The sequence below is a fragment of the Rutidosis leptorrhynchoides genome, chromosome 2 (genome assembly GCF_046630445.1).
Source record: "Rutidosis leptorrhynchoides isolate AG116_Rl617_1_P2 chromosome 2, CSIRO_AGI_Rlap_v1, whole genome shotgun sequence".
Classification (NCBI taxonomy): domain Eukaryota; kingdom Viridiplantae; phylum Streptophyta; class Magnoliopsida; order Asterales; family Asteraceae; genus Rutidosis; species Rutidosis leptorrhynchoides.
Genome location: NC_092334.1, coordinates 661582507 through 661599146, shown reverse-complemented (window position 1 = coordinate 661599146; position 16640 = coordinate 661582507). Strand labels below are relative to the sequence as shown.

The 16640-nt window shown below is 35.2% G+C and overlaps 1 protein-coding gene across 1 annotated transcript; it reads right to left on the bottom strand.

The window, feature by feature from the left end:
- Positions 1–5438: 5438 nt before the first annotated feature.
- Positions 5439–6611, bottom strand: LOC139890209 (uncharacterized mitochondrial protein AtMg00810-like). Its single transcript, XM_071873105.1, has one exon. It carries the CDS (start codon positions 6609–6611, stop codon positions 5439–5441), a length of 1173 nt encoding a protein of 390 aa, XP_071729206.1.
- Positions 6612–16640: the final 10029 nt, after the last annotated feature.

Genomic DNA, 16640 nt, shown 5'->3' with positions numbered 1-16640 from the left:
CCGTGATCCAAACACCTTGTAGAGTAATGTGAAAATTTGATAAGATCAATCAAAAGGGGTTTTGAAAAAGCTTTAAACGTTTGATGTGACAACATAAACGGAATGAAGTTCTTAGTAATTTAGAAGTATGTACAATGTGTACCATTTTATATAAAATAATCTGACTTAATTAAACAACTCAATAAAGGTGTGGTTTTAAAATAATTTTGAAGACATAATTTAGTATGTACTAATCAAAATAAGTTAAGGTAAACTTATTCATTTGAATCTATACGTACATATACGATTTTATAAATTGTATACATGATAAAATATTTTATTACTTCTATTCACCCATAAATCCGTGAGAACTGCCCAATTAAACAAACGTGTACAACTCCCGATGATAAACAGAGTATCTGTATTTCAGAGGTTACAAGTTGAAGTAAGATCGTGAAAGATCGAGTAAATGAATTGAATCGTCGTGCGACATTTGACCAACAAATGTTACGAGGTTATGAAAACCAATGAGTTAAATGTTATTTTGACTATTATCAGGACATAAGTCCTTGGGCCAAAACTCTTCACGTGCGAAGCTGTCACTAACAAGCGAGTTATGAATGATAAAACATAGGGTAAGTAGTTCGGTTAAGACAAATCTCTCGTATATCAACAAATAAGATAATGAGTATCTTCCTTACTTATGTAACAACGTTAGAATTTCCGAATGAGTGGTGTATAAATTTTCTCTGACTCGCTCTCTATTCCTCATGTCGCAATATTGGGACTTTTTATGAATTAACGTAATATAATCACGTTGGCCTGACGCCATTATATTTCACTAACTCATAGTTCCATTCCAATATCACTACATAAGGTCAGGACACGTGGTCAACCTCGAATTTCAACACAATTTCCCTAAAACAATTTCTTAACAATGTGCTAAGGATAGCACAAGAGACAAAGACATCAAAAGTAATGAATAGGAGTAATGGTGACATGAAAATGTCTTCGAAGTACCAAGAATCTCTAAAAGTCAAGGATGACGTTTTTCGGTTCAAAAACCAAAGCACATAGGCACAACGGCACAATGGCATGTAATGTAACAAAAATGTTATATACCCAAACACAATAGCTGACATTGAAATGCCGAGCCTTTAGAAGTCAAGAATGACATCTCGCGTAATATAACTCAAACGTTATATACATAACCATAATAGATGACATAGAAATGCCGAGAATTTCAGAAGTCAAGAATGTCACCCCCGCTCGGTTTCACTAACCGAGGTGTTCCCATAAAATATGAACTCGCATGAGTCGGAGAATACGTTTAAATCGGAATGGGAGTTCCTCCCGGATTCAGAACATAATAGAAATGTATGTATGATAACAATATACATACCAATACGATACAAATAATCACATATAGTAATATATAATAGGCCGGGCTGTAGACTAGACTCACTAATGCACCCTATTGACTCGGGTAACGACATCAATGCAGCCTAATTCCCTACAACCAACGCTCTGATACCAACTGTGACGACTCCGTCAAAGCACTTAACGGCTCCGTCACTTGGTCCCACAGCTTGATCGAAACTCTATATGAATTTAATAAAACAACCTTGCATTCTTTATTTAAAAATGATTTCCTATAAAGGAAATCTACTAAAATGTATAAGTTTAGAAAAACTATACAATAAAACTTTAACCAAAAGTTGACCAAAACAAAGTCAACAAACAACCACTATTTAATGTAACAAAATAGAATGCAAGTTAATGTTTAACAAAAGCTGCCATCATAAAAATGCAGACTCTCTAAGCACAGCGGAAGCAATCAATCATGAACCTGAGAATAAAACATGCGAGTAACTGTCAACAAAAATGTTGAGTGAATTATAGGTTTAATATTGCAAACAATATTTAATTTAAACAATAAAAAATTTATGTTTGAAAACATAAAACTCCTTTTAAACCACCAAATTATATGCTAGAAAACATATAATAAAACATTATTCCATTTTCCGTGAGCCACCTGGTAACCACTTAACCATTTATTTACCCTTGCCAAACACAATAAATAATATACACCGAACAAGTGTATCTACAACAAAATACGAAGTACTAAACATTCCGATTATAAATTGCTAGCGCGACTAGCTCGAAATGGGGTTGTCAAACCCGATAGATCTATCCATAGGATTCGCGTTCACTAGTAGAAACCAGTGATTACAGTTACCAGACTAGGGAATATTTTTGTTCAACTCACAATGAATAATTTAAACCAACTTCCACTTGTCCAAAATATAAAATAAATTGCATGTATTCTCATCCCAAAAGATTTAAATAGAAAAATGGGACTATAACTCACCTTAAATAGCAACTGAAGAAACCACAAAGACAAGCGAACAGCACGTAAAGTAAAGTGATCACGAAAGATCACAACGCCGACCTATAAATAAAGCAGGTCGAAATAAATAACTAACTTAGGCCAAGTCTTAGTATGATAGCTATTGTACATGTTGCAAGTAGACATAGAACATTACTCAGCAAGCATCGGTTTGATTGGAACAGCATAAGGACACACACTTTCTATTTTTAGAAAGTTTCTATTTTTAGCAGGTTTCCATTTTTGGAAAGTTTTTCTATTTTAGGAAAGTTTCTATTTTTGGAAAGTTTCTATTTTTGGAAAGTTTCTATTTTTGGAAAGTTTCTATTTTTGGAAAGTTTCCAAATTTAGAAAGTTCAACAGAAGTCAACTGAAAGTCAAAGTCAACCGAAAGTCAACTCAAAAGTCAACCTTGGTCAAACCTAGTCAACATTAATTTTAAAAGTGTAAGTTATAATAATAACATAGGTTATAATGTTATTTAAAGTCAAATGTGTATAATAATGTTTTAACATAAGTTTAATTAAATAAAATGAATTATTAAAATTAACTTAAGTTGAAATGCTATAATTAGTATAACATAAGTATTTAATTAATTAATTAAATATCAATCATAATATAAATATTATTAATTTATAATGAATTTTAAATCATATCATAAGTATTATTAATTAATAATGAATTATTAATCATATCATAAGTTTCTAATTAAAATTATTAAATCATAAGTATTTAATAATTAAGTCATAATTAAATAATAATTAAGTCTTATAATAATTAAATAATTATTTAATCTTTATTATAAGTCTTATAATAATTTCTCATAATTAAATTTAATACTTATCATAAGTATTTTCCTTTAACAAATAAAAGTGTTATTAATAATAAGTTTAATTAACATGCTAATTAAATCATAATTAATAATTAATTAATATAATAAATAATTATATTAAAAGTCTTAAAATAAAATAATTACTTCTTTAACATAAGTAATTTATTTAATAATGAAATCCATTAATTTTTATCATAAGTTAAATCATTAACCATAAGTATAAAGTTTAAAAGTTCGCCGGGTCGTATCTTGAGCCCCGGGTGTCGGTTTCGGGCAAGCCACATGTGTAACTTCACCTACTCAAACCACCCGACACATTTATGAACTCAAGAACACTCCAAGAACAGTCCCTAAGTCGTGCATATCAGCCATGACTTCATTTGGGAAATCAATTTACTCAAAACACTAATTCGGGCGAAACGGGTGAACCGTGGCTCGGATTTAGGTGACCCGAACATGAATATTCGTCTCACCATCAGTCCTAACCAAAAGAGGCACCCTAAAGACACCAAGGATGGTCACAAAGTCGGACCCAACCTTGTTCATGCCAAGAACACCTTTCAATTTTTAACAAAAACCAAATTAAGCGTATCTAGGGCTCCGGGAATCGAAACGACATGAATCCGGAGTCTAAAATTAATGTCTTGATGAGAGGAACTCATTTATGTACTTTATTTTAACATTCATATCAGTTACAAAGTCAGAATATACGATTCAAACTGCTGTCCAAAATTTACAAACCGAAATCATACGCAAACGAGTAATTCTACGCATTCAAACAACATTACAACAATTTATACATATCATACTAATCATATAACATCAAAATACAGAAAAATAAATAAAAATGGAAAGTTCTAGGGTTAGGGTTTATACCCTAATCGAGAAACAAAGTATATGATCGCGTAGAGAACGAAACAAGGAACGCGATGGTGTTAATTGATTTATGATCCAAGCTTTATTTTTGATTGATGAAGATGATGAATGGTGGTGGTGGTGGCGTCAACTAGAGAGAAAGAAGAAGGGGAGAGCAAAAATATTAAATTAGGTTTAGGTATTTTGAGACCAAAATTTGTGTAAATGAGGAAAATACAAAAAGAGAAAGGGTATTACCCCCTCCCCCTTGGCTTCGGCCGATTTTGTGAAGGGGTGGGCCCCATGGTGGGCCAACTTGCTTAATTGATAAATCCTTGTGGCCCGAAAGCCCGAACGAAACCCGAAACGCGAAAACACGCTTACGCGATTAAAAATCCGGAAAGATAACAAACGCGCGACGAAAAATAAATATAAATACACCTATTAATAATATGACCTTAAAATATCATATTTAAAATAATTAGGATTTAAATATCCCAAAAACGCGACCGTTGGTTTGAAAACCGAAAAGATTCGCCGAACGGAAATCCGCGACACGTAGAAACGTACGATTTAAAATATGAATACAAATATTCATTTAACACATAATAATTAATATATTATTACAAAAATAATAATATAGGTCATAGAAATGACGTGGCACGAATAACAGTTAACGGTCGTTAAATAATTAACGATAAAAGATAACGGAAAAAGTAGGGTCGTTACACCAACGCTAACTTCAACCGAACACAATCACAACCACATCATACACAAAGGAAAAATATAACCCTTACAAAATATAGAAACTTCGATGCATAAATATTAGCTATCAAATAATTAAGTGAAAATCTCCCTTTTTATTTTCTGGACTTTGATATATACTCAGTGGCGAGGCTACTTCATAAGCTATGGGGTCCTATGACCCCACATGTTTAATTTTTTTTTTTTTAATAATTTAATCTTCAAATTGTTTAGGATACCACTAAATTTAAGTATAAGAGCCTATATACATTCAGGATTTATAGATTTTCAAAGGTAAACAACCACTAAAATACTCTTCAAACATACTTTATAATAGAAAAAAATTTCGAAACCTCATTGAGTTTTAATCCTAGATTCGCCACTGTATATACTTAGGCATACACAATTTTATAAAAGAAATATATTAACTCTTTCCCTAAAAGAGAAAAAGGTTGTAAATAGTTTAATTTTTACTTTTTAAAAAGTGAACACAAACTTTTTGTAATGTTTGATATATTGATTGATTGAATACATTACATCATATGAAGGCATATATAGCCAAATAACCTAAGAGTTACAAATGGGCTAGGCCCAAGCAACATAATACATGGGCTAATATAATGTGGCTAAATACTTTGTCTAACATCCCCCCGCAGTTAGAGCGGGAGTACGCTGAACGCTCAAACTGGAGCAAAACTCGTCGAATAACGCGAACGGGAGCCCTTTGGTGAAGATATCTGCAAACTGACATCTGGATGGGACATGTAGAACCCGTACTTGTCCCTGGGCTACTAGGTCACGAACAAAGTGAATGTCGATCTCGATGTGCTTGGTACGCTGATGCTGAACCGGATTAGTGGAGAGGTAGACTGAGCTGACATTATCACAATATACCAAAGTAGCTGAAGTGAGAGGACAGTGCATCTCACGTAGAAGGTTACGAATCCAACAAGTCTCGGCAACGGCATTGGCAACCCTACGATACTCTGCTTCGGCACTGGAGCGAGAGGGCGTGTGTTGCCGCTTAGATGACCACGAGAGAAGGTTGTTGCCGAGAAAAACACAGTAGTCTGAGGTAGATCGTCTAGTGGTGGGGCAACCTACCCAATCAGCATCAGAGTAAGCAACCAATGTGGTGGGGGATGATGCATATAACTGAAGGCCAAGATCAGTGGTTCCCTGAATGTACCTAATGATCTGTTTGAGCGCATGCAAGTGCTGCTCTCGAGGATCATGCATGAAGAGACAAATCTGTTGGACTGCATAGGATATTTCCGGTCGAGTGAATGTTAGATACTGTAATGCGCCTGCAAGGCTCCGATAGAGAGGGGGATCCTTAACAGGTGGATCATGGCTAGTGAGTTTGGCACCCGGTTCAACGGGGGTCCTGCAGGGATGACATGTGGGCATACTAGCCCATTCAATAATCTCAGTGGCGTACTGTTTCTGGGAGAGAAACATACCAGATGTAGTGCGTGTGGTGTGGATCCCTAGAAAGTAGTTCAGGAGTCCCAAATCAGTCATGGAAAATTTCTTATGTAAGGCCGAGATAATCTGCTGTAGTAAACCTGTGGATGAAGCAGTCAAGATGATATCATAAACATACAAAAGTTGATATGCAGTTTCGGATCCCTGACGATAAATTAAAAGTGAGGTGTCACAACGGCTTTGGTGAAAGCCAATCCTCTGAGCATAACCTGCAAATCGCTGAAACCAAGCGCGAGGGGCCTGCTTAAGGCCATATAATGACTTCTGCAATAAGCAGACATGATCTGGGAATCTGGGGTCCCGAAACCCTGGTGGCTGATGCATGTAGACAGTCTCTGAGAGTTGTCCATGAAGAAAGGCGTTCTTGACATCTAGCTGATGAACAGGCCAGTTTCAAGAGACCGCCAGACTGAGGACAGTGCGTATCGATGCTGGTTTGACAACCGGGCTAAAAGTCTCATCACAATCAATGCCGACCTGCTGGCTGCGCCCGTTAGCAACAAGACGAGCCTTGTACCTGCTCAAATTACCAGCTGCATTAAACTTGTGCTTAAAGATCCACATAGAGCGAACGATGTTCGTGTCCGATGGGCGAGGCACGAGTGTCCAAGTACTGTTGTTAATTAAAGCATTATATTCATCAGTCATAGCTTGTTTCCAGTTAGGGTCGTGAAGAGCTTCAAGGTAAGTGCGGGGAATGGGAGATATGACGATTGTGTGAAGGTTGAGACGTTGAACTGGTTTGGTGGTACCAAGGCGGCTGCGGGTGATCATGTGGTGAGTGGAGAAAGACGTAGAGGAAGGTGTAGCCTCATTAGGAGGAGGTTGTGGCCCCGAAATAGGATGAGGTAGATGCGTGGGGTCGGTAGCCTTGGTAGGAGGAGGTTGTGGCTCCGGAATAGGATGAGGTTGAGGTGTAGTGCCGGTAGCCTCAGTAGGAGGAGGCTGTGTCTCCGATGGTAGATGAAATGTTCTGGAAAAGAGATTTGGAGGAGGGTCCAAAAAGTCATAGGATGGTGGTTGAGTGGGTGTCATGGAATCGAATGGGAAGCATGTCTCATCGAAGGTAACATGTCGAGAGAGGATGATTTTGTTAGTGGTAAGATCCAGACAACGGTAACCCCGATGATTGGAGGGGTACCCAAGAAAAATACATGGAGTGGAGCGAGGAGCAAGTTTGTGTGTGGTGGGAATGTGAGGGTAGCAGAGGCAACCGAAGACTCGAAGAGTGGCATAGTTAGGTTTTTGTTTGTAGAGACGGGAGTGCGGGATGTCATGATTGATGGCGGAAGAGGGAAGAATATTAAGTAAGGAGGCTGCCATGTGGAGAGCTTCCGCCCAGTAAGTGGGCGGGAGATGAGCTTGAAAGAGTAGGGTACGAATTAGGTTGTTAATGGTGCGGAGCATGCGTTCGGACTTTTCGTTTTGCTGAGAGGTGTGAGGGCAGGAGAATCGGAATTGAATACCATTGGTTCGAAGAAGTTGATGGAAAGCAGTGTTATCGAATTCACCCCCATTATCACATTGAAAAGCTTTGATTTCTTGGTTAAATTGAGTGCGAACAAATGTACGAAATTGTATGAATGTGGCAAGTGCGTCAGATTTATTGCGTAATGGAAAAACCCATAAATAATGCGAAAAATGATCAAGAAATATTATGTAATATTTTAAACCACTAAGACTAGAAACAGGAGATGTCCATAAATCCGAATGTATAATATCAAAAGTAGCATTAACATTACAACTAGAAACAGAAAAAGGGAGTCGCACGTGTTTTCCAAGCTGACAAGCATGTCAAAGAACGGGGGACGACAATTTATTACAAATAATATCTTTATTAGAAATGAGTCTCCGAAAAACATCATGTCCGGGATGTCCGAGACGCTGATTCCATGTAACCAGATTGGTGAGAAGAGCCAGTTGAGAAGGGGGAGAGGTGGGTGATGTAAGTGGGTAGAGATCCCCGGTGCTATAACATCGGGGAAGTAAACGATGCGTCAGATAATCTTTCACGGAAAAACCAAAAGGATCGAATTCAACGGAAACTAGATTATCACGGGTAAATTGACAAACAGATATGAGGTTTTCTATGATGTTAGGGGTTACAAGTATATTATTTAAATGTAACAGTCGGTGGTCATTGGATACGAAGCTATGGCCGGTGTTAGTGACGGGAATGGTGTTCCCATTACCAACGGCTACTGATGAATATTTGTAATTATTAAAAACAGTACTAAAATTATTAATACATGAGGTAAGATGTGAAGACGCACCCGAATCCAGGTGCCACTCGGAACCACCGTTATCATGGGTTGTGTAAAAACATTGGGCCTGCTGTTGGACTTGTTGTTGGACTTGCTATTGGGCTTGAACTTGCTGTTTTATTAAAGTATTTTGTGCTATAAGTTGTTGTTGGGCCATAATAATATTTAATAGCTCTGAGTTGCTAGGGCAACCGGTACTCGTCTGATTTCTATCATTGCCGGTGACTACAGCCATTCTTATTAGTAACAAAAGGTTGAAAATGAGATTTAAAGATGTATATAAAAGGAATAATTGATTATCCGCTTGATTTTGTCTTGATATGAAAGAAGAGATAAACAAAATAATAATAATAATAGGATGTTGACAATTTACGATTGGAAAAATGTGCAGCAACTTTTGTGTAGCTTTTGTGCTCCTTTTGTCCTTTGTGTGGATAGTGGATATAATAATTGAAAAGAAGATTTTGAGCAACCAATAGAAGGTCTACAGCAACGTATGGTTCACTAATGATTTGTAGGATTTAGATGATTTAGGAAAAGAAACGTGTAAGGTAGAAGTCGTACTTGTGCGGCTGATTGGAGCAGGGGAAAAAAAAAGAAACCCTATAATGTTTGGCTCGATACCATGTTAAGTGTAATGTTTGATATATTGATTGATTGAATACATTACATCATATGAAGGCATATATAGCCAAATATCCTAAGAGTTACAAATGGGCTAGGCTCAAGCAACATAATACATGGGCTAAGATAATGTGGCTAAATACTTTGTCTAACAAAAACATCTAATAAGATATACATCTAATAAGATACACATCTAATAAGATACACATAGTTTTACCACAACCACCACCATTGCTATCATCTGCCACCACAATGAAAAAAATCCGACAACTGATGGCTACCACCGTGAAAAACCCTCCGAAAACACTTGACCACCACTAGCGTTAAATTCCGGCAGTCATAATCTCTTTAATTCGTTAATCTAAAGAACTTACAACTCACGTAATCTGACAAACTATAATTGACAACTCATTTAATCAAATAAAAATCTGATAAAACAAAAACGAAACTAGACTACTCTTCAAGCAAAACTGACAAAGTAAAATTACAAATTAAGAAACATAAATATAAAACGACATCCACTTTCGGAAACCATTTTCGGGAGCCACCAACAGCCACTTTCAAAAACTAACAACCATTAGAAACAACCACTTCCATCCAATCCTGAAAAAAAAAACTAAAAGTTACATAAACAAACAAATAATATATAAACACAGATCAAGAAAAAAATGAATCGGTTAGTTGATAAAAAAAATCTCAGATCTGAAAAGATGGTGGTTTAGTAGTTGATGAAACATAAACACATAACTTTAAAGAACGTTTTTTCTCAACATGGTGGCCAATGTGCTGAAACAGCGTCTTGTGGTTTAAGGAGAAAAAAGGTGCGGCGACGTGTGGTTGCCGACAACAATCATCGGCTAAGGGTATGATTTTGAGTGTGTGTTTTATTATGGTTGTGGAGGTTGAAAATTAGAGAAGATAGATGAAAGAAGGAAGATGAAAGAAAAGATAAAAGAAGATAGAACAAAGAAGATGAAAAACTGTTGGTTGTGAAACAACCCAACCCGTAATCAACCGGATAATTTTTTTTTTTTTAAACTTAATCAACCATTTACGCCCAAAATAATTGGTTACATAACGTAAACCATTTCATACAAACCACTTGAACGTACAACATGTTTAAAGTTTACAAAAGGCACTAGGGCCATTAATCAAATGTAATACAAATTCGACCCATTTGAAATGATAGTTTTAATCCAAACTACACCCGAGCATGGTTTGTGGCTAAACTAACCAAAAGCATAGGGTCATCTTCCAAAAGCTTTAACTAGCGAGCATCATGGGAATCTAATCCCCAATAACCCCTTTTCCTTTCTCCGCGTTCGCACCTAAAAATGTAAACAACAAGAGGGTAAGCTAAAGCTTAGTGAGTGCAACACCACATTAGCGTATACTCAATACAATATATATATACATATATATAAATAGCATGCTTATCCAACGTTCAACAACATAATATGGTTAACCATAACGCTATAGTACTACCGGCACGTGGTTCACACCATACGCATTTGAGTCTCACTCTTTTATAGTGCTACCGGCTGGTGGTTCACACTTTGGCGCTACCGGCACGTGGTTTACACTTGATGCTACCGGAACGTGGTTCACATCATAATACTCGTCACATACATGTTATGGCACTACCGGCACGTGGTTCATACTATAACATTCACAAATAAACACGCCATATACATGTACGCATAATTATTCCACTCACCTTATAGACTAGGCGATGAATTAACAACTCCGCAAGCTTCAAAGTGAAGTACCTAATACAATAAGTACACATTCAATACACAACTAGTGAAATTAACCACAATACTCACTCTTGAGCATTTAATGACTCAATTTGCATTAAATGGCTCAACTACACCAAACCACCCATTAATGGCTAAGACTTGTCATAAATCACTAGGAACAAGTGATGTAAGTCTACTAACACCAACTAACCCGAACTATGGGCATTTCATACCCATTTCACCCAATTAGGTCAACTACTACACATTTGACTCATTTTGACACTTACACTTGCAATTTTAGTCAAACATGACCCATTAACAATTCTTTCATCATTTACAAGTGTATTAGTGACTAACAACACCATCTAACACTTACAAATCTCGATTTACATAACCAAACCCTAGATTATAGTTATTAGGGTTTCCTTACATCAATATAACCCAAATTCGCCCATTTAACCCCCAAATGGGTCTTACAATTCTTAAATGGGCCAAACCCTAGCCATAAATTAACTAAAACTTAAAACATGGAGTTAAGACTTACCAACACTATTGGGTCGTAGCTAAGAACAAGGAGAACAACTTTACTTCTTGCTCCAAAGATCGATTCACAATTCTTCACTCTCGAATCTTACTTTTAATTTAAATGGGTTTTATGTTTTGAGAGTAAATAGAAGAAGAAAAGAGAAAAGAAATTGAATAAATGAGATAAGTGGTTGAGGTTTAAAGCTCTAATCAGATCCATACGCGAAAAGACGAAAATACCCTTGGACCACCCCTTTTTAAATAGGAAAAACGGATCAGATCTGCAGCTTTGTCGCGTCGCGACCTCAATTGTCGCGGCGCGACAATACACTGGATTTTCGAGCTATCTTATTCCACTCCTGACTTTGATTTGCTTTATTTGTCGCGGCGCGCCCAAGATCTCCGCGGCGCGGCATTGGCCTGTAACTGGCCATTTCGACTATTTTAGATCAACAAAGATTTATTCGACTTGTACACCTCGTTCACGCTTCCTATATTCGTTTAAACTTCGTCTTTAAGTCTCAATTGACCTAACGCTATTAAAACCTATGCATATACTTATACATGCATCCAATCTCAAACGTAATATATGAATATATCTCGTATACATCGAATTAACACTTTATATTGTTTAATCACATAAACAAGCGAAATATAAACGTTCTGATATTGCTTTAAACATACATATATTTCGACGCAATATCATTTATATTTCATAGGTTTTTACCGATTACGAAGACATTCAATGCATAATTCACGAGAAAATCAACTAAAGTAAACAAGAGCTTAAAGTTTGAAGAAAAGATGATGAACGACGAATTTAAACAAATTATATATCGAGGAAACGTTTATCTGAAATCAAGAATAAAAGACGAAAATTATGCAAGTTGAAGATGACCGAAGAAGACCAAAGAAAAAGAGTTAAAACAAATCGTCCAAGATAGTACACGTCTACAATGGGTCAACAGAAAACAAAAATTAAAAAAACTGCCGTTTACTCTTACGCGGATCGCGTAATACCTTACGTGAAACGCGTAATGTTGTGACATAAATCCAAATTTCAGTTTACTCTTACGCGGAACGTGTGAAATACTACGCGAAACGCGTAATGTTGAGACCAGAGTCAGATCCAAAATTCACATGGGACGACCACTTTTTAATTATTAAATGAAACAGTTAGCACGCCTCAAATATAGTATTTATTATTTATCAAACTTTACAGAGGGATTCATCATAATTGGTCCATTTTTTTAGTTCTCAAGAGGATATAATACGGAGTACTATCAAGTTCAAGGGATATACAAGAGAGAGAGCAGAGAGATATCAAAAAATTATATTACTAGTGTCTTTGTTATTTTTGAAGTACTCCATATCATTTTATTTTTCAGTTCCAATTAATTTTAAAGTTCAAGATTTAGGATAGTTTCAATATTAAGGGTTGTATTGTTCGTGATTAAGGGTATTATTGTTCGAGTGCAAGGGTGTTGTTATTGTAATTTTCTACCATTTGAAGTTAATGAAAGTGAAGATTTTCGTAAGTTTATTCTATTAAAATTATCGTTATCAATTTTTATCGTTATTATTATGTTTATATATTTATATTTTTATGTTTACCCTAGTATAATGAGTAGCTAATTTTCTATAGTGTTTGCTTAAATGTAGAGCCCTAGAGAAATGAATTGTTATCATTTGTAAATATTAAAATGTAACTTAAGTATTTTTAACATTGAGCCTAGCTAAAAGAACCATTATTAGACGATTAGATATTTAATCCTTATCACTTAATTTGTTAGATATAAATAGTGAAGGTTATTTCTATTAATATAAATTAAGATTCAACACTACAAGTGATTTAGACGAACTTATGAATAAGTTATTAACACTAATTTAGAAATAAAGTTCGGTGGTTTGGATAATATCATTAGTTATATAATAGTGAAAATTGTAAAAAGGGAAACCGTTATGATTTGAGGTTTTGGCGAAAGTCAAAACTAGGTTAGGTCTCAATTTAAATACTTGAGGAATAGTAAACTATCTAAATAAAATCAAATGAGAATTAGATTTAATTTAGTTAGTTGAAACTTTTTATATTCGAAAGAAAAATAAAAAGTTGTATACTAAAACATTTTAATAGGACTTAAATTTAAAACAATCCATGGATCTAGAGGTGAAATATTTAAGTGAACACTCCTATTTATATATTGCAAATTATTATTATTGTTTTTTATGTATTATTATTCAGAAAATTAAAATTATAAATTAATCTCCTTCAGTTTAAACACTCACTGTTTTGTCACATCGTTTATAACTTACGGTGATCGTGTATAACTTCACACGAAACGCGTAGTCCCAAAACATACGTGGAATGCGTATATATACACGCGAAATGCGTACTTATAAATATAGTACTGTTACGAATTTTGTTGAATTCCAGGTTTTAATTAAAGTAATATTTATTATTACTTTAAAGTATTTAATTTTTAATTAGTTTAATTACTATAATCTCCTTTCATTCATCTTTAATTTAGTTAAAACTTATTATTTAGTTAATTTAAATAATTTGTACTTTATTTCATTGGTTAAAACAAATTCCTAATCATTTAAGTTTTATTGCAAGTTATTATTTTACCATTCAGTAATACAATTGTTTTATCATAAATAGTATAATTTCATTTAGTTCACTTTTAATTTAATGATTATAAATCCTGTAATCTTGTAATTTATTTATCAAGTAAGTTAGTTTAATTAAGTTATTTTTCATTATTATTATATTATATAATTCCTAATCCAAAACCCCCTTTAAATTAGTTTAACTTCAAAGACTATTAAAACCCATTAAACACTCCATCTCCCTGAGGAACGAATCGGATTTACCTATAAAACTAAACTACGCGGATAGGACTAGTTGCCTATATATGTGTGAAATCAACCCGAATCCATTAAAACATCATATATACGATAAATCATTTCGTGCAACAAAACAACTCAAATCCGTTCAAAAATAAAGGTTACGTTTCAGCACATCACGTTCTAACAATTAAATAAGTACCTTAAGGCACGTATGAAGAAAACGGGATGTTACAACTCTCCCCCACTTGAATCGGAGCGCGTCCTCGTGATCCAAGCCGCATGACAAGCCGAAAGATACACCAATACAAACTGTGACGCCCCGTACTAAATCATCATGTACGGACCATCAACAACAAGATCATTACAAGGTCAAACACTATATGCTATTTCAAAATATGTTTGCATTCATGATAAAAGGTGATGTCTTAACCAACATTAATGTTTTACAATCAAAAGCATGCTTCAATGAATAGAAGCAAGGATAATAGTATGTGACCCATAGGTCGTTACAAATCATAGTTTCAAAAGTAATTAAGTTTGAATGCAAGATAATATGTTTCATGCGGTGACAACTCTAGTAAGCACAGCGGAAGTCTACAAGGCATGTCTAGTACAACAGCGGAAGTCTACAAGGCATGTCTAGTACAACAGCGGAAGCAAGCAACCTTAAGCACCTGAGAAAAACATGCTTAAAAACGTCAACACAAAGGTTGGTGAGCTATAGTTTAAGTATAACAGTAATGTAAGGTAGGCCACGAGATTTCAGTGCTTCAACAAGCGTTTAAATCAGTAATCTAAATCAGTATGATAAAGTATATGTTGAACCGTGGGCACTCGGTAACTAACTTAAAGTTTATAACCCCCTGAAAGTACACTTGGCGAGTGCGTATGTCTACGAAGTATTAAACACCCGTTAAATGCTAGCGCTACTAGCCCGAGTGGGGATGTTAAACCCTATGGATCCATATCTAAGATTCGCGTTCACCGGTTCAAAAACTAATGACTAAACGTTACCGAGCTAAAGGGAAAGTTTATGCCGTTGTATAACCCACACATATATAAGTTTAAGTACTCGTGCCTAGTATGTAAAATGTAAAATGCGCATGTATTCTCAGTTCCCAAAATAGTTAAAGTAAAAAGGGAATGCTATAACTCACAGTGGTAAAGTAGTGGTAAAGTCGAGTCGGGAAATAAGCAAGTATGTAGGTCCGGAAAGTCCTCAACCTAAGTCAAATAGTACTAAGTCAGTAAATCGTCCCAATAGGTTTAAATGTATGTAAATTAGGTCTTAAGGTTCATCATCAATCATCATCAAACAAAAGGTGTAAAGTAAGTTTCGTTCACGAAAAGAGTTTAAAACAAAGGCTGACTTGGATCAGTCACCACGGCCTCTATACCTACTGAAATAAGGTGAGACCAGTGGTCATGGCTCTTTATATGAGTCCTTTAGTTGTGGTAAAAATTCCAGAAGTAAAATCGTCTTCGTTTGACCGTGGCGACGGTCTAAGTGCGAGTAGGTCAGAATTTTCAGCACAACGTTAAAAGAACATAGTGACGATCGGAGTGCCATAAATCCTAAACCGTAACTCGGATTAAGTTGATTCCTAAATGAAAAGTTATCTACTCGAACAGGGCTAACTTAAAATCATCTTTACAATAGCCCAGGTCATACTAATCAGACCCAGAAACAGTAAACAGTAGGTTCCGGTGGTTTCTTAGTACCCGATGCTTATCACGGTTCTCATCCTTGATGCATATAGCTTCAAATGTACAACTCGTTGATGTGTTTGCATCATCTTAACCAAGGTTTGACCATAATAACACTTGTGTAAGTCTAAGACATGTAGCACAACTCATTTAAGTGTTGCAAGTAGCTTGATGAACCAAAGTTACATCAAAATCTTAGATCCGACACATACATGAACTATAAAAGTAATATTGAACTATAAACTTGAAAGTAAATTAACTAAACAAGATCTTAGGTTGTAGAACATAGTTCTTAGTTTGATATTGAAGATTCAAGAGTCAAAAGTCTAGATCTAAAGTTATTAAGTTAAATCCTAAGTATTAACACTTGAATCTTTACTTTAATGAAACCATAAGCTATAGAACTTAGATTATCATCTTGTAAAGTGTATGTAAGCTCATAAGCTCTTGATTATGACAAAATTAGAAGACCATAAGCTATATAAACTTAGATCTTACATAAATATATGAAGTTATAACTAAAGAGTTACACTTCCATGTTCTTGAACTTTCAAGTTAACTTTTGTTCAAGAAAAATGAGATCAAAGTTAACTAGTAACACTTGACCATTATAACATCAAACACGAATTTAAAAGATGCAAGAA

Excerpts from the sequence above, each read along its gene's own strand:
- LOC139890209 (XM_071873105.1), bottom strand. The coding sequence starts at position 6,611 with ATGCATCAGCCACCAGGGTTTCGGGACCCCAGATTCCCAGATCATGTC.